General features: G+C 39.5%; 2 protein-coding genes across 2 annotated transcripts in view; one reads left to right on the forward strand and one right to left on the reverse strand.

The window, feature by feature from the left end:
- Window positions 1–20,120, forward strand: part of LOC118403806 (cell adhesion molecule 2-like) — a 31,426-nt gene extending 11,306 nt beyond the window's left edge. Inside the window, exons 2-9 of the mRNA XM_035802611.1 lie at window positions 5,990–6,180; window positions 6,683–6,818; window positions 7,357–7,650; window positions 8,347–8,507; window positions 8,868–8,991; window positions 11,400–11,417; window positions 13,820–13,924; window positions 17,510–20,120. Of these exons, the coding sequence (XP_035658504.1) occupies window positions 5,990–6,180; window positions 6,683–6,818; window positions 7,357–7,650; window positions 8,347–8,507; window positions 8,868–8,991; window positions 11,400–11,417; window positions 13,820–13,924; window positions 17,510–17,697 (1,217 nt within the window). The 3' untranslated portion in view covers window positions 17,698–20,120. The remainder of the gene's footprint in view (window positions 1–5,989; window positions 6,181–6,682; window positions 6,819–7,356; window positions 7,651–8,346; window positions 8,508–8,867; window positions 8,992–11,399; window positions 11,418–13,819; window positions 13,925–17,509) is intronic.
- Window positions 19,729–23,068, reverse strand: part of LOC118403807 (thiamin pyrophosphokinase 1-like) — a 4,576-nt gene continuing 1,236 nt past the window's right edge. Inside the window, exons 2-5 of the mRNA XM_035802612.1 lie at window positions 22,903–22,998; window positions 22,276–22,422; window positions 21,630–21,741; window positions 19,729–20,883 (exon numbers count right to left, since the gene is read on the reverse strand). Coding sequence (XP_035658505.1) covers window positions 20,756–20,883; window positions 21,630–21,741; window positions 22,276–22,422; window positions 22,903–22,908 — 393 coding nt within the window. The 5' untranslated portion in view covers window positions 22,909–22,998 and the 3' untranslated portion in view covers window positions 19,729–20,755. The remainder of the gene's footprint in view (window positions 20,884–21,629; window positions 21,742–22,275; window positions 22,423–22,902; window positions 22,999–23,068) is intronic.

The raw sequence follows: 23,068 nt of genomic DNA on the forward strand, positions 1-23,068 counted from the left end.
TACATTTTAGGGATTAAATTTTGTTTTGATTCTTTTGTTTAATCCACTATGCACACATGTATTGAACAATGATTCAATCTCATAGTTACGCTTTCCTTTTGGGGCGTATACTGCTCAAGTGCTAGGAAAATTGTCTAAGGAATGGAGCACTCAGCCACCATTTCTTGGTCGCTGGCGCCTGTTTATCTTCAACAGTTGTGGCGTTGAAAGCTCGGCCTAAATGTCGCTGTTGGAGCCATGATCACATGTAAAAAGTATGTGTAGTATGTCATCAGCCTGCAGCTATTGGTACCTTACTTACTAGTGCTGGAGAGATAGTATAGGTGTGGTAAACGTGCAAGTCTTTCATGCACAAAAAGAGAAGGCTCAATCATTCATATCAAAAGGTTCAACATGTGCATGACCCAATCATTGAATCAAAGCAATAGGTGATGCCTCTAGGCTTTTTTTTGCAGAGTTTGTCTGAATGACTGGATTTGAAAAGCGATCCACAAAGACGCGGTGTTTGATGTTGTAGAAGACGTAAGGATTTTGCAGGCCCAAGAAAATCAATAGTGGTTACATGCTACCTCAGGTGTTATATAGATAGTGGGTTTTGAATGACAATTGCTTGGCCATTTTATTCGTGATATAAACTGCAATTCTATACCCTTCTGTGTGCCCACCTGCCCAGGTTTTATCAGCATAGTGCAGGTGCAAAAGCACTTGCCTAATGCACTATTTGTGATTTGCAATATCATGTATTATTCAACGTTTTCATTGGTCCTTAGAGGAGGCTATGTCTGGAGGTTTACTAAACAATCTTACCTAGTGTATCAGATACTTAGGAAGCTTAGAACCACCAAGGGAAGTAACCACCAGTCACTTTCACCATCTTCAATAAAATTTTGTAGGCAGGGTTACAATGCTTGGAGGGGGCCATTACAGGTTTACATGCATATATTTTATGTACCACATTGGTATGCATATGCATACTGTACATAAATGATATTCTAACAGGTCCTGGGTTTGTAATTAAGGTCTGGTCCAAATAGAAGGTACTGAAGAGAACAGTCTTATATCCATGTTGATTGTTCCTTCAAAACTTGTGTTTTTGTACTTACAGTATTTAAATGTTATTTCTGCTGCTGTTTATTCAAATTCACTCAGACAGAGGTAATCACATGGTCTGTAGTACTGGTAGTTTGAAATGGACCTCCGTTTCTCTATAACAATAGTCTTGAAACAACCATACTTTTACATTACAATGTAGGAAGTTGTTACTCTTACTATCGTAGGTGTGTATTACGCTAGCCAGTTAACCATGGAATCATCATGGCACATTTACCAGCTCTGTATTGATCCCTGGACAAATACATCTTCTCGAATATCTTATGTCAGTATCAGATGCAGAAGTCTAATCAGCTAAAACATCAACAGGACGGAAATGAAGATGAATGATGCCAGGCACAATAATGGCTTTGGCTCATCAGTCATCTTAATAGCAACTGCCTCAAGCAGACACAGAGTCCCAAATAAGGTTTCCTGTTTGATTATCTGATTTTCTGGTCTGAAATATGAATGAATGTGGCATAAAAGTATGCCAGGCCCTTAAGAAGGCACGGAGATAGGTAATAATGTTTGTTATTGTCCATCAAACCCTGTTAGTCATGGTCGCGATGGTGTGCAATGCAATTGGAATGAATGAAATTTTATGCATGGGTCAATTTTGGAGAAACCTGGGGCAAAGTGAAAGATGGCAGTTGGCCAATTGTGAAATACTAAGTGAATGAAAATCGAAAAAAGGTGAGGCGGAACATGATTGAGTCTATATTCTACTTGAAATGAGATGGCCACTACTACAACTAGATTTAGGAGTGTAGAAGTACTGTATATAGGAAGGTATAGGATTTTTTTTTCAATTTACCAGAGGTTTGCCCAAAATGACATCCATGTACAGTGCAGTAAGCATCATAGAGTCAAAAGGAAAATAGCATAATAGTCAAAACAACAAATGTAGAGACAGAACAGACGTTTTTATGTTTCACCACAAGCATCCCATACCCTTAGTGCAGGAAAGGTTATAGAATGACATACAGCAGGCCTCTGTGAGAAAAGCATTTTAGCCCTGGGTTGAACCATATGGATGCTGTCTGTGTTAGGATAATGGCCTCATGTATCTCAGCCAACATCCCATCAGCACCTTAGGACCTTACTCTTCTAGGTAATGGCTCATTTGTATAAGAAAATGAGACTTTTTCTTCCGAAAATATCCTCTTGACTTGCCATAAATCACGACGGTTCATTGACCGTACATGGCAGCTTGGAGAAATTGGGATTACAGGGAGTTAATGTTATATTAAGAATACATTTGAGGGCTTGAACTTTATCTGTAAGATATATCTACCGATAATTGCAGAATGGCTGGTAAAATTTGTAGGCAGTTTTGGCATGCCACCAGATGTGTTGGAATCTTCTTTCCGATCAGGGCTGTGCATGCAAGCTTGACGTTTTATTCATTATTGATTATTCTAGTTTTAAGCCTCTGCCTTTGGGAGAGCAATAAGGTCTCATGAACTCAAATTATTGAAAATTCACCTTAACACCGTAGTCTGCCCCAAACCTGCCTGAAATCCCCTGCAGACAATTTCAGTTTCTTTACAAGCCTAGGCAGAATTTGACAAGCCTTGTCGACTCCTACATGTCCCGTTTACCGAATCCTTACAGGGCAATTCCAGCCAAGGTGAATTGTCCGTGGACGTGCCTTCACATCTTGTAAATATCGTGGATTGGTTGTCCTGATGAACTGCCTCGTGCAGCCATTCCCCAAAGAATCCACTCTACATTCAAGATGAAGGAAAAGAAAGAGTGGCACTTGGAGTGCCTAGCTGGAATATGCATTAGTCTGACAGAGAAAGCACACTTCAATCATTGCAACGTGGCATGAATGGCCTCTTCATGCTGATTAATCTGACGGGACATTTTTCTGTTCTTTGTTGAGTGATGAAGGAATGTTTTCATCATTTTCATCTCAACTGGGTGTTTGTTTGTAGACTGGTAGGCTTCACTTTTGAGGAGGGTGCTCTGTTGGGTTGCCTTTTTTCGGATGCAAAACAGGGTACACTGTGGAGACCACACATTAGAAATATCTCTATTTACTGACTTGTGACACTAAGCAGTTTTCCTGGAGTCTAGCCCTTATCGAGCACATGCTGGTCTGCATAAACAATCAAAGGTTGATGGCCTGGAGGAGGCCACTCTCAGCAGCTCACATGCGATTGTAATTTGGTGACAGTATTTGTGCTAATATTGGAGTGAATACAGTAAGATTGGTAAAGGGGTCTTAATGGGTAAACAAGGATCTTAGAAGAACTAAAATCTAAAGGTAAAATTTTCGTTTTAGAAGAAATCTGTTACTATTTTTTGTGGATTTTCAGTTAGACTTGGTGACAGCATTTGTGCTAATATTGGAGTAAATACAGTAAGATTGGTGAAAGGGTTTAAATGACTATTAGAAGAACTAAAATCTAAAGTTAAAATATTTGTATAAGAAGAAATTGGTAACTATTTTTGCGGGTTTTCAGTCCGAAACTGAATAACCTGAGGGTATAAATTGATATTGATTGAGCGTATGCCCTAATTGAAAATCTCATTTTCCGTCATGTCAAATATTCCATGTCATTACTTGATTATCATATCGAAGATCATAATATCCTGATCATTGTAATAAAGTGAAGGCATTATTCTTCAAATACCCTTTCAAAACAACTGGTTTGGTCATTAAGGCACAAAAAGAATTTGGTAAAAATTCTTAGGACAGCATTGGCAATCTCTGTCTCCAAAATTCAGTTTGACAAATTTGAGCACAGCAAGATGGTTTTGAGGGCACGACCCATCAAATAAGTGGTCAACAAGGAAGAATAGTATGAATTTAGAGGTCAGGCCGGGACCTTGAGAACAATACAAAGAATGATGGAAGGATTTAGAGAATGACATTCTACTATAGGAATTTGCTTCATCTGAATGGTCACATTAGCTATGCTTGGGCAGCCCCATGGTACCATGTGTGGTAGGAATCTAGGTCACTCCTGAAAGTCACCTGTGTCTACAAACTGATAGTCTTTTACATATTGATTGTGCATTATTGATGACTTGCATTGATGGTGTCCTTGGGCTTTATGTGGGGAAGTCTATAGAGTGGTCGATGGTTGTCAGGTTTTTCACAGCTGGGGGTAGTCTAGGAGCGAGCCGGTAAAGATCCTGGCGACCCAACCTCTGCTTGGAGAATACTGTAAATGCATTATAAGTCTGCGGGGAAAATAGAGTGTTTGCGATGGTTTTAAGTTCGTGGTAGCGCCATAGACTGCAGTCTCATACTATAATAGAAAAATGTTTTCGTTAGTTTTAAGTTTGTGTAGAAGTGGTTACTGCAAAACCCGCGAACGTAAAACTACCGTGAACATTTCTGCATTTACAGTAGTCTGAAAGTTGGTTAGGTGAAAGTAGCTTTCAGTTCTCTTCACATTTGTGTGTGGGAGGGGGGCTTGACTGATATATTTTGCACTAGAGCATTGAAAGAATTTTGAGGAAAATTTCTTTGCAGATGTCTTTGTATGTTGTTTTTATGTTGCCTTCAAGGACTACTCTGCTACATAAAGGAAATCCTCATGGAGAAATTAGGCATGAAATTAGAGAGTAAACAGAGGTTTTGCCCTCAGGATTTTTTTCTACATGACATAATTCAGATAAGAGAGAATTTTCCCACGGATTCTACACTAGTGGAGCCGAGGTATCTACAGACAACATTTTTTATTGTATTCATCAGCTAACGAATTTTAATCTTGCCATTATTGTCTCTTACTTGACACGAATCACACAATGTGAAATAATCTTGTCAATAGAAGATGAGCAAGGCCTTCCATTTATGTGGCAAATCAGTCTCAAGAACTCTAAAGTGTTTTATTCTTGATATCATAAAAAAACAGTTTTTGCCAAAATATATCAACAATTTCATATTGGCCACCTGATTGGTCTTTGGTGGCAGTTTTGAGCGTAATTTTTTTTACCCTTTCCTATTCGATCCAATGATTTCTGTATGGTACAGTCCTGTAACTTAGCACCCATGTTGATGGGTGTTTGCCATTTATGTCAGCTGTGTACCTGACCTTAGCGATGACCCCAGCTCTACATATCCTGTTAGTGTTACTGTAAATGCAGAAATGTTCGCGGTGGTGTTATATTCGTGGTTTTCGCGTTGGCCACTTCACCACGAACTTAAAACCACTGCGAACATTTTGCCATTATAGTATGAGACTTCAGTCTATGGCACTACCGCAAACTTAAAACCACTGCGAACACTCCACTTTTCCGCTCTTGTAAAAGGAAATCCCTGCGAAGTTAAATGCATTTACAGTACTAGCTTAACAGTGCCAAGCCCCAGGGAATAGCACACATGCCTTGGATGCTCCTCTAGTCTCATATGGAAACATTTCAGTGGGAGGGGGTGGAGGTGACAGATAGTTTGGCTCCCACCTATGGCGCCTTCAGTGTCCCTTGTTATCTAGCAATTCATCATGTAGCCTGGATAACAGACCCCAGACCGATCTCAAAAATATCTATTAATTGGGATCTCAAAAATATGTATTAATTGGGCTGGGGTAGGGAATCCAGGCTGTTCATCATGGTTTAATGTTATTTATAGATTACTTAACAAATCTGTGAGATGTAATGTTAAAAACATTGTCATATTCTTGTCCAAAGTGCTATATTATTAGAAGTATAAAACAGCATGTTATGCCTTGTTGAAGGATTGTGACACATTGAAATAACCTTTGTCCAGTGTGTATGGCTGGCTTCCTTTTATTACGACCAGCACGTAGACCTTAGACCTTAGACCTTAGTTCCTCCCGCACGTAGAAACGAATGTATATTGACAAAACTAATTAATATAGTAGGAATAGGAATATGGCATGTAAAGAGATATGGCTGATCAAATCTTCGTCTTTTTCAGCTCAAAATTCAGTCACCCTTCCTGATGATGGCACCACACGAACAAACCTTGGCGATGATGCTTTACTGGAGTACGGGTATACAACCGAAGCTGGTGCCACTATGCTTTTTGAGGTGTGGAAAAAGGTGCCATTGAGTGGCATTGCCAACAAGGCCAATAATGGATCGTTTGATGTCTTTGCTGGTTATCGGGTAAGTATCACTAACATGTAGTGATGTGTAACAACAAAGGCACGTGTAGGTTGTACACAGTATTTGGAGTTGACCGAGTATTTGTCAAACATTGCTTAAAGTCAGATAACAGCATGTTTCTTTCAACAAATCTTGCTTAGATCAGGACAGGAGAATTCTGACGATATGGTCATGTTAACCTACACACCTACAGGCCAGTGCAATGGCCGAGTGGGTAGAGTGTTCGCCTTGCATTCCATTCCATTCCATAGGTTGTAAATTTGATTGCTGGCTAAGTCATTAAGACTTAAGAAATGGTACATACTGCTTTCTCTGTTCAGCTCTTATGAGAAAGATTATGGGAGTTAAATGCACATCAGCACCAGCAGACTAGCCCCCTGCTGTAGTGGCTTTCACAAATGTGTGGGCCGAGGGCTACAGAAATTGAAATGAATGCCATCCCTAGGGGGCAACTTAAACTTGAACTTTCTAACAACTCGAACCTTTACTTTCTAACCTACAGGGCAGGGTAGAGCCTGTTGGAGAGGCCAGCCTGAGACTATTCTCTGTCACCAAGGATGATGCCGGACAGTACCAGCTCTCTACAACCTTCAGCGATGGCACCTCGGATACCAAAGAGAGGACCCTCATCGTCCAGTGTAAGCTATATGTTTTATTTTGCCGGGAGTTGAGGAAAACTCTTTTTAACTGTAAAAGTATGCAATTCAGCCTGTGGCTGCCATATACTTTTTATTGGATCATGTTGATCAAATAAACCATTCATTTATTCATTCAAAATGTACATGTAATATAAGAAGTGAAATCTGGTTGAAATGAATATGTGGAAGTATTCTGGAACATGTTGTATTGCAATATTGCTACAGACATACACCTGCTTAAAGGGAGGGCATAGCCCTCAGTTTTGGGCTTCAAGCTCTTAACAGTGACTGTTTCTTTCAGGGGAAAACTTCTTTTTAAGCAAAATATGGTAACTGCAAATCAAGGATTCAGCTACAATAACAACTGAGTTTTGTTTTCTTTACCAAACATCTCTATCTAATTTTGGTAGAATTGAGATGGAAATTGGGTGTGCACCATTGATACAATGTGGCGAGAACTGTCCGAACTGTCTGTAGCCGCCACGCATCAACTCATGATGCAAGGGAACGATTGATTGATCTTTTCCCTCTTGTCTAGTTGCACCAGAGGACACAACAGTCACAGCCACCCCTGGCCTGATAGCTCAGGAAGGTGTCACCGAGGTGGTGCTTACCTGCCAGGCAGGTGGCATCCCCGCACCCACCTACACCTGGACAGGTGCTAACCTCCCCTCCGATGCCGCACAAGACCCCAACACGGGAACCCTGACGCTCACCAACATCCAGAGAGCCGCAGCAGGCCAGTACACCTGCACAGCTGACAACGGAGTTCCGCAGCTCCCTGGAGACGACCCTACAGCACTGACCAACAGTGTCAACGTCCAGGTCCAATGTAAGTTTATCACAGAAGTACTGTAAATGCAGAAATGTTCGCGGTGATTTATGTTTGCGGTTTTCGCAGTGGCCACTCAGAGCTCGAAATACTGGGTGCATGTGCACCCAGGTGCACCTAAAATTGGAGCTGTGCACCCAATCATTTTCTGTGGGTGCACAGGGTGCACCCAAATATTTTCTTGGGTTTATGTTAATACTATGTAAAGATATCAAAGTATACTAGCATACAACATATTCTTGACATCATGGTACTTGTTTCAGAATTTGATAGCTTGTAACTAAGTATTATTATTAGGTTATTACTTAAATTTAAGCGGTGCACCCAAACATTTTTTGGCGCACCCAATTTTTTAAGCTGGGTGCACCAGTGCACCTAATCCCAAAAATGAATTTCAAGCCCTGCCACTTCGCTGTTTCAGACCACTGATTTTTATCATCACCAGCTGAAAATCGAGTTTTTGTGTGTGCTTCTACTTTTACGAGTGCCAGAAATAAAATAAGGAATTTCTTAGCATGTCCTTTATTCTTTGTTGAATGCCTGTTGTGTCCCAGATGAGAGTTATGCTGTCAATCCAAACACAAACACACACACATACACACAAAAACGCTACCAAACATATAACCTTCTATTGAGGGTAATAAGGAATTTTCTAGCATTTCCCTCATTCTCTGTTGAATGCCTATACTGTCCCAGATGGTCCCAGCTCTGCCACCATCACCAGGGACCCAGCAGACAAGGTGGTCCAGTGGAGCACCGTGACCCTCAGCTGTGCCGTGGACACCGCCAACCCTCCCGCCACCTACACCTGGAGCAGGATCAACGGCACCCTCCCCACCAACACAGACGAGGACAAGGTCAGTGCCATTACGTACATCGGTCGCCTACTCAACTGTTCAAATGTCCCCATGTCCTAATTCTACAAGTAGAGTATGCCACTAATATTGTTTTAATGTTTTATATACCTAGTAGTATATACCTAGTAGTTACCTACCTAGTATATACCTAGCTTTATATACCTAGTAGTATTATGTACATGTACCTAGTAGTCTGATTTTATAAGTATTCCATTTTTAAAGATTTTCTGGTGATGGATATTGATCAGTGGATATTGATCAAGTTTATTTTATTGTAATATCAACTGCAATGAAGCCCTTGGGCTGCGAATGTGATACGTTGTTTCTTCTTCTTCTTCTTGATAAACCATTACACACAAGGTCGCCGGCACGCTGAGGCTGAGGTCCATCCAACCCGACGCTGTCGGAACCTACCAGTGCGCTGCGTCCAACGGGATCGGAAACGCCGTGACTGCCACTCATGTTATTGATGAAGTGGAAGAAGGTATGGATACAATGTCCGTGGTCTCTCTGGACTGTGGCTCTGTAAGAGTGCTGCTGAGGAACTGGATCGGCTTTTTGGAACTTTTCACAAAAAATTTAGAAATAAAACATAATATTAGTAATGTTGTTTATAATGTATCCTGGTCCGAGTTTCTAAGAATGTATCCGTTTACTCAGCAAGCATCTTTGTGATCTTGATGATGTATAACAACTTTCCAGACAGTTTTAATGAAAGTAGAGCCATGGTCCAGATGTCATTGTTTCTAACATAGCATGTTTCAAACAGTCCTGTTCTCATATAGAGTGAATTTCACATAACCATTGCCTAACTATGATATGAAAAACTTGTAACATTTAAACATGTAAAAACATTTTCTATCAAACATATGAGAGAAACAGTTTCTTCAAAATATGTACACATGTTTCTTTCATAGAATATTTTTCTATGCAATGAAATATGTAATAAAAAGGACAGGACTGGTTTCAGCTTTTCCGAATTGCCCTTTTTTTTCAAGACTATCTAGTGTTACATCTCCAATTTGTAATTGGATTTTTATTATCTTCAAAATGATCAGTGAATAAAGATTGACTTTCGGAATTGGAAGTATAAAACATTCATAGCCATAATGAAAAATGTATAAAGACATTTGATAGCACTGGATAGTCTTGTTGGCTTGACAGGTGTCCTATGTAGAATTTGATGTTTGTTGTGAACAACTTGGCTTAAAAATTGCAAAACTGTTTCAAGCAACTTTTTCAAGCAAAAATACCTTGCTGCTGAGGCAGGTTGTGGGGGCATCTTTCGTTGACATTAATATTTGTAACTTCCATATTCAGAGCGGTGGAATGGTGGCAACATAAGCGATTTTTCTCCTAATTACTTTACTGGTGTGGGGAGATTTTTGAAACGGTGGCTCAGTGTCCTAGCGATAACCCAGGAACTAAGAATACAGTCTTTGCTGTACCAAATGTTTCAGTTCCATCAACAAGGCAAATTGTTGATTGAAAGTTTTACACATGGTTTTGAAATCATTACCAATTCTGGTTCATATTATGCTTTTTTCTCTCTTTTTTTTGGCTTTGACAGTTTCATTTTTCCAAGTATTTTGGCAACTGACATTAAACTATGACAGTAATATGAAATGTTCATGGATTTTTTGGGAAATGTTTTTGTCTGAAACGGAAATCGAAAGAAATTGAAATGGTACAACAAAGACTTTTCTGGATTCTGTTACAAACTTGCACTCCATACACCTCCTAATACCCTTAGCTGTCCTTGTGGCTAACCTGTCTTCAGTCACACCATTCGTAACTGTTGTAGTATGGTCTTCTGTTATCTTTCCTGTCATTTCTGTGTGGCATAACTCAATTATGGGTCAAACACCTGAACTGAACTGTCTCTTACACTTCTTAATCATGTCGTTAACCCTTCATCATGGCAAACATCTAACCCTGAGACTTGTGCAAAAACAGCTTGTGTCATAACTCACAGTGAAATGTTTGTGTGGTTAACACTGTTTAATGGGGCTTTCTGTGTGTTGGTGGCACAACTTTGGTGTGCTTATATGGCTTTTATGACTTGAAGTTGAACTGATTCATTTTATTTCATAAATAGTTTGGCTGTTCGAGGAACATTAGTAGATAAATGATTGTGAAACGGTTATACACAATGTAACTCAAGAACAAAATTGTGTCCTGTTATTAGATATATGTTTGTGATAAAAATTTAAGCATTTTGTTGAAAATGTATGACAGTTTAGACTACATCAAGTGGGAAATTACAAAACCTATTGGTGTTTTCTGGAACAGCCACTATATTTACCAAACAATCTTTATGTTACGTTTGTTTGAAATCCACATGTTTGTGCGTAGCTTTTTATTTGTTAACAGCTGTGGGTCCCTTTTGATGCAAAATTTTGATTACATAATGAATGTACTTGGGTAGCAATAGAAATATTGCATCTTTAATTATTGAAAAGATTTTGTAAAAGATTTTTTCAGTAGTTACTCATCAAAATGTGATGGCAAATCTTAGTTGGTATAAAGATGCCATACGGGAAAAGCTTTCACTGTAAAGCAGAAACTCAATGGATTCCAACCATAAAAACACATTGACAATGGGTGGATGTTTCTGACAAAACTAATCATGTGTATGTATATTTCTGATTAATCTACATGGGATATTGACAACAAATATGTTTGCCATGATTATTAGTAGTACTTTTTTGCTTTCATTCTAATGCCATGTAATAATGGATCTTAATTTCTTTCTGCCTCTGTACGATTTGATTGTACTATATTTGAGTTGACATCTAATGGCATCTTTTCTTTTTCTTTTTTTGACATCCTTTCTTCATTATGTTCTCCTAACTCAACAACTGACCTGTCCCCACCACTTAAATGATACAGCAACGTTGCCACCACCAAGTAAGATCCAGGGACATAAGACCCTACCTTGTTATTGATGATTGATGTTGATTTGTATTGATCGATGAATGATGCTGTTTACTTGGATCAATGTCCTTCCTGGTTTGAAGTCATTGATGTTGTCACAAGGCATGTTAATGTATCAGATTTGCTTGTGTTTGCAAAGTTTATGGTGCATTGTGACAAGGATGATTTTAGATCAGCTTTGGACATTGAACCATGAAACAAGAAGTGATTTGAGATGGAGTAACAGTGCTATCTACAGGAGAAAAAGTAGTAGTTTTAAAACGGCTATGTTTTGACAAAGAAATTTGTTGGAAGAGATGCTATGGCCATTCTGGCTTGAATTATACAAAAGACAATATCCAGAGATCTTTGGTCCTACAGATAACAAATTCTGCCATTTGTCACCACAATTCGAAACATACGTTTTTGGAAGTGGTCTCCTAACCATATCCTCCTGTACACAGCACATATTGTTCCATCTGTCTATGATTTCCACTGTCTCTCTCCTTGTGAAGAATTGTGGAAAATCAGATGATATGTACAATGTATACCAATGATGCATGCAATGATTGCCACTTGGACAAGTCTTGAACTCAGACTGTTCTTGCCAATTGTGGTGGTTGGGTCTGTATAGAAGCTGCTGCATCACCCCCGGAGACACTCCCTCGTCGTAGTCAAGCTTTCCTAACTAACATAGAGGATGGAGGGGCTGTATGCTTGTCAAAAGGATGGAAAATAGTACTTCTTCTTCCAGATCTTAACATTTGATGTTAAGGTTACAAAATAACTCTGAAAAAAGAGACAAATGTATGCATGTTAGTTTGCTGAAACATAGGCTATTGCATGCTGTAGAACCTTTGAAACACTACAAGCATCATACAGCCCCTTCATATTTTCACCCCACCCATCCCCACCACTCCCAGCTACCATTACATAGAACTAACACCGTATTAGCTTAATTTTCATGGCTTTGGTATATCTTCTGTAGTTCAGATAACAGAGAAACCTAAACACTACCGCAATCCACACTGCAGCTTTTTCTAAGCTTTCTTCTATCCTAAATATTCAAAATCTTCTACTCTAAATTGCCTCCTTGGCTTTATTTGCTCTGCTAGTCTTTCCTTCCTCGCTCTTTTCATTGATTAATTCACAAGGCTGTCCTCAACGCCAGTTCTTTGGAACACATGCATGACAAAACCTAACACAGTCAAAGTAGACCACAGGTAGTAGAGCTCCCGACTAACGAAACTTTGGAATGGAAGTTTTCTTAACGGACGTTTGCAGAGTGTTGTTTTTGTTAATGGTGTTCTTTTAAACTGAGTTTGTGGCTCAGTGAGGAGCTCTGTAATGTACAGGGTGCCCCAGTAATGAAACTGTTGGTTTACTGTTTGGTTTTTACAAACTAACTTTTGTGGTATTACTTATGCTTTGTAGCAGAAAGGTTGAGAACTCACATTGAACTACCTGTTAATCTTTGAAGTCATTGTTTGCAGCCAAGAAAATGTTTGGGCCACTTTACACCTACCTGAAGATGTTTTAAAAAAAATCATTGGAACACTTCCAAGTTATGTTCTGAAACTGCTGACCATAAAATTCACAATATTTCTTTATTATGAGAGACGACAAAGTCCCAATGTCTTACCTTTCTGCTATGTAATAAAGGCAAACTTCTTAACAAAATCGCTTTGTGCTGAGAAAGCAAAGTGATCTCATTAATGATCAAATTTTTATTGGGACACTGTGTAAGAAGTTAGTCTTGGTCCATTTAAGCTATTGGAAAATTTGCCCCCCAAAAAATACCATGACTATGTTCATAGTTGATATTTGAAGTAGGAGGAATAATGGAAGGTCACAAAATAATTTCTTTCCCCCCCAAAAAAAAATTCCACTTGTTTATATATTTTGGAAATAAAGTTCACTTGATTGTTTGAAATTATCCGATCCTTGATTTCGATATGTGACTAAAATGGACCAAGACTCTTGTGATTCAGTTGGTCAAGGCAAGTGTATACATGCCATTGTTCATATCTCTCTGCCAAAAATGTGCAACCCACTGCAAAATCAGCATCAGTAAACATTACTGTATAGCACTTGCCTTGTACATCTTTTAATCTAATCAAATAGAGCAGGAAATGATTTCAAATTTATGAGTTGATTGTGGAAAAATTAACAGATTGCCAAGCTGCAGTGATTGCCATGACAATTTTTTTTTTATTATTTGTTTCTCGGTTTTGTTTTGACCGCCTAATCATGGACTTGAGTTCTTTTACTTATTTTCATTAACTGGCTGGTTTGGAGTATGACATTTCCTAACATAACCTTTCTTTTGTTTCTTTACTTTTCTCCTTCCTTGAACCCTTCATTCGACCTGTTACCCCGCCATCCCCATGATGCAGCAACGAAGCCACCACCTACAACCACAACAAAACCAGTTACCACGGAAAAAGTTGTGCCCCCGGCACCTCAAACGGGTGGTGGTGCTGATGGAGCCGTAATCGCAGGTATGGGTGGCACGAGAAAAAAATCAAACAGGAAAAGCACTAGTATAGAAACAAGTGGCTCTCAATTTTGGATGAATGCGCCTTTTTCAGCACTCTGACCCACCTTCTCTCCTGACCGTACATTTCACAGCGCCCGCGCCACCGAGCGCGAGGATCGCCTCGGGGAATGTCATTGGAGGTAAACCTTCCCATGTGTTGCCAAGTGTGCTGTCGCCCTCCTTGCTTTCACTTCCTCTCTTGCGCTTACCGCCGTTTGTTTTGTTCATGTTTGCGGCTGTGCTGTGCAGTTCTTCCACCACTGTCTGTGCTCACTTTTTCGCTGGTCTGTGCACTGTGTGCGTCTAATTGTTGTGGTTGTCACAGTCACGTTCCTACTGAAGGAAGCCGCACTAAATCCGACGCAAGAAGGTGACAAGGACTTGCTGGGAAACTTGCCTTGGCTTGTGCAGCGCAATAGCACCTTAGTCCATTTAGCAAACTATGCATGCTTCATCACTACATTTGCTCCTTGCATTACTACCCTCTCAAGCATCGTCTAACAAGGCTTCAACCTTTTGCATGTTGCTGTTGACTTTTGTTACCTTTTGAGTGATGTAGTATGCTGAGGGTTAAAGCTGTTCTTTCTTTTATCAAAAGCTCTCTCACTCACTATCTGGTTTATCGTCTAGAAAAGCAGTCTAGAACTTTGCCTATGAGGTGCAGCTGTTATGCAACCAAAGGGGCTTTTTTTCTAGGCTAATCTAATTTTTTCTATATAAGAACTGTAATGGAAAGCACATAATTTTCCTTTTATTCTTAACATTGTTTTAAAACTCCAAAATGCTCATCTTTGCCATGTGACGTTATCTTGGCTGTCATGTTCAAGAAATGCTGCTCTTGCAAACCTACCACATTTAGAGGAACCCTTCCAGCCTCCGAATCAAACCTGTCTTCGCCATAGTACTGTGTTCTATAGAATAAAACTGCTCTATAGAATAAAACTGTCACACGTAACATAACTCCTTCAAGCATGCAACTTTCCATCAGTCATCCACCCATGGACAGGCCAAGGCAAGTTTCAACCAGCAAAGTCGTACACAGTTCTACAAATGTGACTGTCCTGTATCTGCAAGTATGGTCTGTAATTTCTTTCTACCTCTGGAGAGAGCTCTTACAAAAATGTTTTATTCCCTCGCAAATGTAGCAGAAATCAAGGTTTATATCTAAAAAGTATGAGCAATCCTCTCTCCAGATGTATTCCAACTGTAGCCAGGTGCATCCTGGGATTGTTTTACCTCCACGGACAGACCTTTGACCTCCCGAGAGGAGTGGGCAGGTAAGTGGTGTGGCGGCGGCAGACGAAGGGTGGCGGGTGGTGATCAGTGTGTGTTCATTCAAAGTTGGAGCCCCTCTATCCCCAACAGTGCCACGACGCGTATGAACATCAGCAGCCTTGGATTCAATCTCGTTTTGTACAACATACAAGATTTACAACAAAACAAAAAAAAGCCCGATTTCTGCTGGCGTTCATACTTGGCAATGGCTACCCCTGTAACCTGCTCAATTTTGAATGAATACTGTTCTAGGGACAGGCAAGTACTACAGGCGGAACTACCTTGATCAGACGGATAAAATTGTGCTTGGAGGTAGGGTAACAGACAAATCTCTGCACCGTTCGTGGGATGTGTGTGTGAGAGAGTAGCGAAACTTGTGCACGAAGGTCTAAGAGTGAATGGCCTGTGGTTTTGTTTTTGTTTCTGCATGGCTTGAAACCTTTGCCTACTTCTCAGAGTTTACCAGCTTGGGTGATGTCCTGTCTGTAGTTTGTTCTATCCGCAAGGTTTGTCTAAGGTTTCTTTAGTAGCAAGCAAGGCAAAAACAGAATAGGGAAGACCACCTGGAAAGATTCTAAGTACTTGTATATTGCAACTACAGTAAGTATCTATCCACCCTGTTGTGAAGATATCCATGAAATCTCTTTTATTTGGAGGCGAAGGAGGTTATTTCATGGTTAGGCATGCATGATAATTGCTTCCCGGTCTGCTGTCTTTGTGTTGTAATCATTGTCTGTCTCCTGCTATTTTAAGCAAGCTTGTTCTCATCTTTTTAATGTATAACATGCTTTGTAAAACACCAAATGTCTTTGGAATGTTGTATTTGTTTCTCTGTGCTGTTGGCTGTTTGTCTTTAGTATAGATTTTCAGTTTCACAGCAGTGTGGTGTCTGTCCATATGATTGTGTTCAACCTCATGTGTACATGTACTTGTCTATACCACCTGGCATATTTCCCACTCTGGTACCATGGTCTTGCTGGTTATGATGATTTTAATATTTTCCAAAACTTTCCTATAGTTTCTTCATAGCAGTGTGAACCATCCAGTCAATAAGTTGAATTACAGATTTAAATTGTTATTTCAGGAAAACATTTCCAAAGGATGGCTTCTAAATGTAGCAGATTCAAATTGTCATCTAGCAAACTCAAAACAAAGATGTATTTCCAAAGGATGGGTCAAAATGTAGCAGATTCAAACTGTTATCTAGGAAAACACTAAAGAAAGATGTATTGGTGAATCTCTAGAATTAAAAATTACGAAAACAAGATTACAAGCTTGTGACCCCATGGTGCCAAGTGTTGCCCTCCCTTTTGTAAAACTCTGTATGTGTCTGTGTTGTCTGCATGGTTGTGTGTGCTGTGTATCATCATTGTGAGCTACCTGTGGAGTATGTTGTGTTCGGTAGTCGCAGAAACGCCAAGGTAGGTGGAAAACCAAGCTCCATTTATTATTGACTCTATAACATGTCCATATTGTGTATGCTCTGCTGATTTCATCAGATGAAAGTGTCAAAGATGTCTTCATCTGTGGCACAATTGTCTGGCACCAAAGCAGACATATTGATTTATGAATGGGTAACTGGTATATTTTAACATAAAAATCTTGGAAAGTGATCAAAGCATGGGTCTCATAGTAAAGCTAACCCTGGTGTTGGTACTGGACAAAGAGTTCTTCAAAGGCAAAGGTAGGTAGAGATGTTAAAAGTGCATTTTTGTGTGATCCACTGTGTATCTAGCAAGAAGTTTAATCTACAAAACACTAACATGTTACTGCCATGTTTGCTGTGTACTTTTGTTTATATGCTAGACACTAACCCATTGTACATTTTGTGTACAAGTAAGTCCGAAAAGATTATTTTAACTTTTTAGAGGTTAGTTCAGCATGCAAGACGTATTAAGTGAATGAAAAAGAAACAAGAAGTAGTGTAGAATAGTATTTTAGAGAGTATCCTTTTTAAATTGCAAGTACTACTTATTAAATGCAACAAAGTAACATTTGCTCAATTCATAATTTGCAACTAAGTGGAAATATTCTTTGCATTTTTGTTACAATTGTGATACAAAGAAGTTGCCAAGTGCATGTGCAGTTTGTAAAAATGTACATTATAATTTTAGTGCATCCATTCATCCTCAGTTGAATTAAATTGAAAACATTGCATGAAGTTTGAGTTTGTTACCATCTATGTTGAAATGTAGGTACCAGAGAAAATGGTAAAACCTGTGTAGACTTAAGTATGAAAACGACTAACGTTTGTGTCGCGTGACGTTACCAGGTGTGGTTGCCGTGCTGGTGTTTGTTATCCTGGTCGCTGCGTTCATGCTCGGTCGCTACCTCGCACGTCACAAGGGAGACTACAAGACCAATGAGGAGAAGGGCGATGGAGAGGATGCCGACACCGCACTCCAAAACGGAGACCCCAACCACCCAGCAGTCAAGAAGAACAAAGAGTGGTTCATCTAAGCAACTCTGGACACCCCTCTTATATCTCTTATTTTAGGGCAGTGGCTCTGTCCGATAGCACTTCCTGTTTCATTGTAACTCTGGAGGACTGTACCACTTCACACACAGGGACAGTAGTCGCAGTTGTTCGTTTAGATGGGCTGCCTTATGCAATCACCTTTTGTCTCTACACATTCCTGCTAATTATATCATCTCACATTCCTCCAGCTAGTACTTGAGAGGGGGGGGCAGTCCTTTGTGTTCTTCGGCGTACTTTCTGTATTGCTTCACAGGCATATCCTTACAATCTATGTAATTTCTAGATCTATTCAAGACTCACAACAGAGGACTGACTCGAGTGTCCGTTTGATTGAAGACTGTTGAGTGATATATCGCTAGTCATAACTGGTCAAAGTAAAGAACGCTGACCTCATCACATTTGAGATTTCCTGTGATGACTTTTCGAGGATTGCTTGGATCTACTAATAAGTGTGTGTAAACATGTGCCTACTCAACTCTCAGGCAACTATGTCTTCTCAATAACACTCCACATTACAACTGCACATTTGCTTCTTAAATGCTTAGATGTTGCTGACGGTGTTAGGTCCTTCAAAAGCATACAGCTGTCTTTACTTTGACCAGTTATACTGCATGATTTGTTATAGTTTAAGGGTCACATTTCAAGATGATTGGGTAAGGTTTGGTGTGTTTTAGAAGGATTGCTTGATTTTTAATGTTTTTAAAAAGATTTTGATCAGAGTATTTGTGAATTCTGTTGAAGAATTTTGTTCCTTTGTACTTTTCGCTTTTATCACCACTTTTCTTCTAACTGCCAAAATTTAGCCTGTAGTCGTTTGTTGACAGTGATTTTGAGAAAATTACCACTTATGATTGGGCTGTGAGAAGTTGAGGAGCAGAATTTTATTTTTGTACTGTTTGGGAGGTGAAGAGAGTGGCTTGCCGGTTTCCTGTACAAATGTATATAACCTCGGTACCCACACTCCACCCTCCACAAGCAAGAATTATTGTCAGAATCACTCGGTGTAAAAGGTTTTGGATTATGTGTCTTTTTGCGTCATTTTCGTAAATGTGCTTTAGAGGAAAACAAGAAGTTTTTTGTACACTAGAGTAGGCGGTAAGGCAACTATGTTAAGGAACGATTTTCCTTTGCCTATTGTGTGTTGATTTTTAAAGCAATAACCACGAGACTTAGATCTGTAGTACCCTTCAGGACTGTTAGAGGGAGCTGTTGAATATAATGGTCCAGGATAGACTTAAGACAGAATTGTCTCTACTGCTGCATATCGTTAAGTTTGTTTCCAGTGTATAAAAAGATGTTGTTTTGCCAAAGGCAGCATATCTTAACAGCTTACCCAATGAAGACAATTGTTCAGCTCCAAGAGTGAAGATCATGTACTTGTGACATCACGCGATTGAAAAATCTAACATTTCAAATTCTGTCTTAAGATTGGGTGATTTCTTGTTGTACCTATCCAATTATGAAAACTCCTTGGTGTGAAATGGTTGTTAAAATTTTCCTCTATTTTGCTGCTGCATAAAAGAAGTAGTGTAGATGTTGGATTCTGTTTGTGTTTCCGTATGTACCCGTAGTTTTAGATCCTGTATTTTGCAAGTTTGTAGATAATTCAGCTTGACTGCAAATTTTTGAAGAAGACGATGTAAATAGTTCTAGAAATGCAAGATGGAAGATGTTCATTGGCCTTTTGTTGTCAAGACAGCAAACTTCATTGCTAGGTGCTGTTGTTTTTCTCAGATATTACCCTATGAAGTAAACTCTGTCCTAAAGACGGCAAAAGAAAGCCATCTTCCTATGAGAAAGAAGTTCTTCATGTGTGATTTTTCTACATTCCAAAGTGGAATTCCTTCTGTAGCTATCTCACGTGAAAGTAGCCGTTCAAGTCTGTACGAAGGGAAAAGTTCTCCACGTGCTTTCTTTCGACTGTGAAGTTTTGGTAGTCACTCAAATGTGCAGGAAAGTTTGGGTCGCCTGTTTAAATCTTTGCAGGGAATCTTCCACGCCTTTACTGTCACTGTATAAAGTATACACACTTTCATGACACCCATGTTGTGTTTGTGCTTTTGCTGATAATATCCAGGTGCTATGTTTGATTTTCTTTACCTTTCTGGAAAGATTTAAACAGGTCAGATTATTGCTTTGTTAAAATATATTCCGCATTTGTATGAAGACTACCAATATTGTACAGGTCTTATAAAAGTTTTGAAACCAACAGTGCTTCTGTATGTTGTTGGCTTTTGAAACTGGTGCCCATTGTCATGTACCAATCAAGGACTATCACAGATAATGCTGTACTTTTGAAAAGAGCATGATCATTTCTGTGCGTATGAAAGCTATGTAGCCCTGCACATGAAATTTCTAATGGAGACTTTCCCTCATAATCACTTTTCTATTAAATCTTTAAAAATGTGATGGTGGTTGACTCTTGTCTGCATTACTGTATGTTGAGAATGAAAGGACAGAATGTATGTAATGTTTGACACTGAATCGTATTGTCTTACAAGCTCAACACATTTATGAGGAAAAAATGCCCAACACCAGAGATGGGTAACCAGTCAGAAAGACCCTTTATTCATATTGGCATAGAATTAGTAAGTGTTGACCAACTTAATGAACCAACATCAGATTCAGAAGCTGACTGCCCAGCAACAAATTGATTGAGAACTGCAATTCCTACATATCTGGACCAAAATTTGTGTGTCAATAAGTGTGTTTCAGACCAGTTGAGAAGGTTTAAAATTAGTCAACTAAAGACTTGCAGCAGTATGTTTCAATATAGAATTTCAGCCCAAATTCCTTTTAAAATGCCTTTGTATTAATTGAAATTCAGGACAGTGAAAGGCTTCAAAGGTTAATGTATGAATATTTTCAGATTTCTAACCATTGAAAAATCTGTTAAGTAGCTATAGTATAGTAAAGTAATATCAGTCTTCGGAATTAAGGCACAATCAATATTGCACTTCATATCTTAGGAATGAGTTATGTATATACATTTCTTAGAATAAAAAGCAGATGCAGAAAATACAGACTAATTCATTGCTTCTATGGCATTTTCACCCCCATTGTCCAGAGCAGAGGTTCACTGGTTTCCACGGTGACCAGGCCAGATGTTGATTGGTCAAATGTGTTGGATGTGCTGATGAGCTCACCAAACTTCAGAGGTTGGTCATCTGGGGGGAAACAAACATTGATATTTCACAGGCAAAAAGTGTAACATATCATTGATGCTTTCTAAAATGTCAGCAGCCTTAGGTTCAGTCTGGGAGGAACACTTCAAGACTGTAGAATGTTAGATAAAGGTCCAGTGTTTGGGGAGAACCACACCCCACACACATTAAAGAACCCACCACACCTTTTGAAAAAGAGTAGAGGCTTGCCCTTGTGTGCGATGGAGCAAATCCTTCAGTCTGGAGTTGATGATTCACTTCAAATCACACAAATAGAGGCCTGGTGTACCTCCATACCGTATCAGCCACGCTGTGATTTACATCTTTCACCTGGACAGGAAACCTGGTGCATCCCCGTTTCGTATTCAGCCAGAAAGAAGAAAGGGTATGCCACCCCGTAATAGGCAGTAAAACCCCAACGGTAGTGTAATACAAATGTACACCATATGACTCTACTACTACTACTAGCAGCCCTTCCACTGGCCTGGTCCAATCAGCCCCTTGTGATGAAAGATAATGTACTGTAAATGCATTTAAGTTTGCGGGGATTTAATTTCGCGGTAGCGGGAAAAAGGACTTTTCGCGGTGGATGTAAGTTCGCGGTAACACCATAGACTGCAGTCTCATACCATAATAGAAAAATATTCACGGTGGTTTTAAGTTCGCGGTGAAGTGGTCACCGCGAAAACCGCGAACATTAATCCACCGCGAACATTTCTGCATTTACAGTTACACAGGCTGGTTCTTACTTAGGTTCCACTTGAGTCCTGTAGTAGTGACATGTTGGCAGGTCCCACCCACGGGCACCAGTCCACACCACTCACCCTCCCCACCAGTCTGCACATGGAGTACAGTCTTACCCTACAGAGGAACCAACATACATTTTGATGGTGTGTTCGTCGTATCATACTATACAAGCAGAGGTTAGGCTTTGGCTGTTTTGACGTTTTTTAGGCGTTTTTAATGGGGCTCTCTATCTCTTACTGTTCTCTTTTCAGCCGCGTGACATCAAGAAAACAGTATAGAATAGAAAGTCTGATGAAAACGACTAAATAAACGTTAAAAAAACAGCCGAAGCCTAAACTCTGCTTGGAGAGTAGTCATATCATGGTCATATTGCCAGATTTCGACTCCGCAGCAAAGCAAGACGCATGTGCAGAAGGACCATTTACTACTAGTTTGCGAGCGCAGATGTCATTCATAAAATTAAGTCAGCCTTAGTGGCCTTATTTCTTAAGTTCTTTTTTGATTAATATCAATGATTTTAAACAATGGAAAAGTTCATGCCATGATGAAATGTGTTACAAAAAGTGTTAAGTGGTGCGGCAGCAGTGGTACGGCAGTGTATATGGTTCAATATTAGAAGAACAATACATGTACAATAAAATCACTTACGGGTGCCAACAAACAAGCCATGGAAACTTCATCCAGTAGAACGACAGGAGTAGATGTGAAGGAGCGAGCTTCATACAGGGTGTGGATGTTAGCCATCACATGGTCCATCCTGCCTCCAAACGCTCCCAAAGAAACAATATAATCTACCTGGAAGACATATTTGGTTATCAAAATGTTTCTACTGTAGAATAAACAGTAACTTATAGACTGAACAACATCCCACAAAAACAATCATGTATATGTTATTGTCTGGTCAAGTCTGATACATGCACATGTGCATGCGTGTCAACCTGTAGATTAACTTTTTTGGCTGTACATGTAGTTCTACATCTAGTCAATAGGAGTCTCTCTTGTCTGAGTTAAAAGTAATGTGTGCAGTTATATGTACATTTGTATGTGTTTTGCAGAAGAGAGGCAATGAAGTTTTTATAGCCATGATATGACACATCAACCAATGACTCTAATGAACATGTTGTAAATTACTTTTGATGATTTTTTGAAAAATTCTTTTGAATTTCAAAATCTTGAGAATGACAATCATCAATAGAAATTGGAATACTGTTTTTATACACTGTACATTATTCATTAGAGCAGCGAAAGTTGAGAACACAAGAGTGCCTCTATCACCTGCATGTTTTGTTCCTGTATTCTTTGAACAACAAGTTGAAGACATTTTGTGAAGTCTGTGTAGTCTTGGTCTGGTGTACAAATCACTTCACTGCCCTGGAGAATAAATAAGACATTATGATGCTCATCAATGAAGTTAGACATCGTAGACAGAGCCTGGAAATCC

This window comes from Branchiostoma floridae, chromosome 16 (assembly GCF_000003815.2).
Source record: "Branchiostoma floridae strain S238N-H82 chromosome 16, Bfl_VNyyK, whole genome shotgun sequence".
NCBI lineage: Eukaryota > Metazoa > Chordata > Leptocardii > Amphioxiformes > Branchiostomatidae > Branchiostoma > Branchiostoma floridae.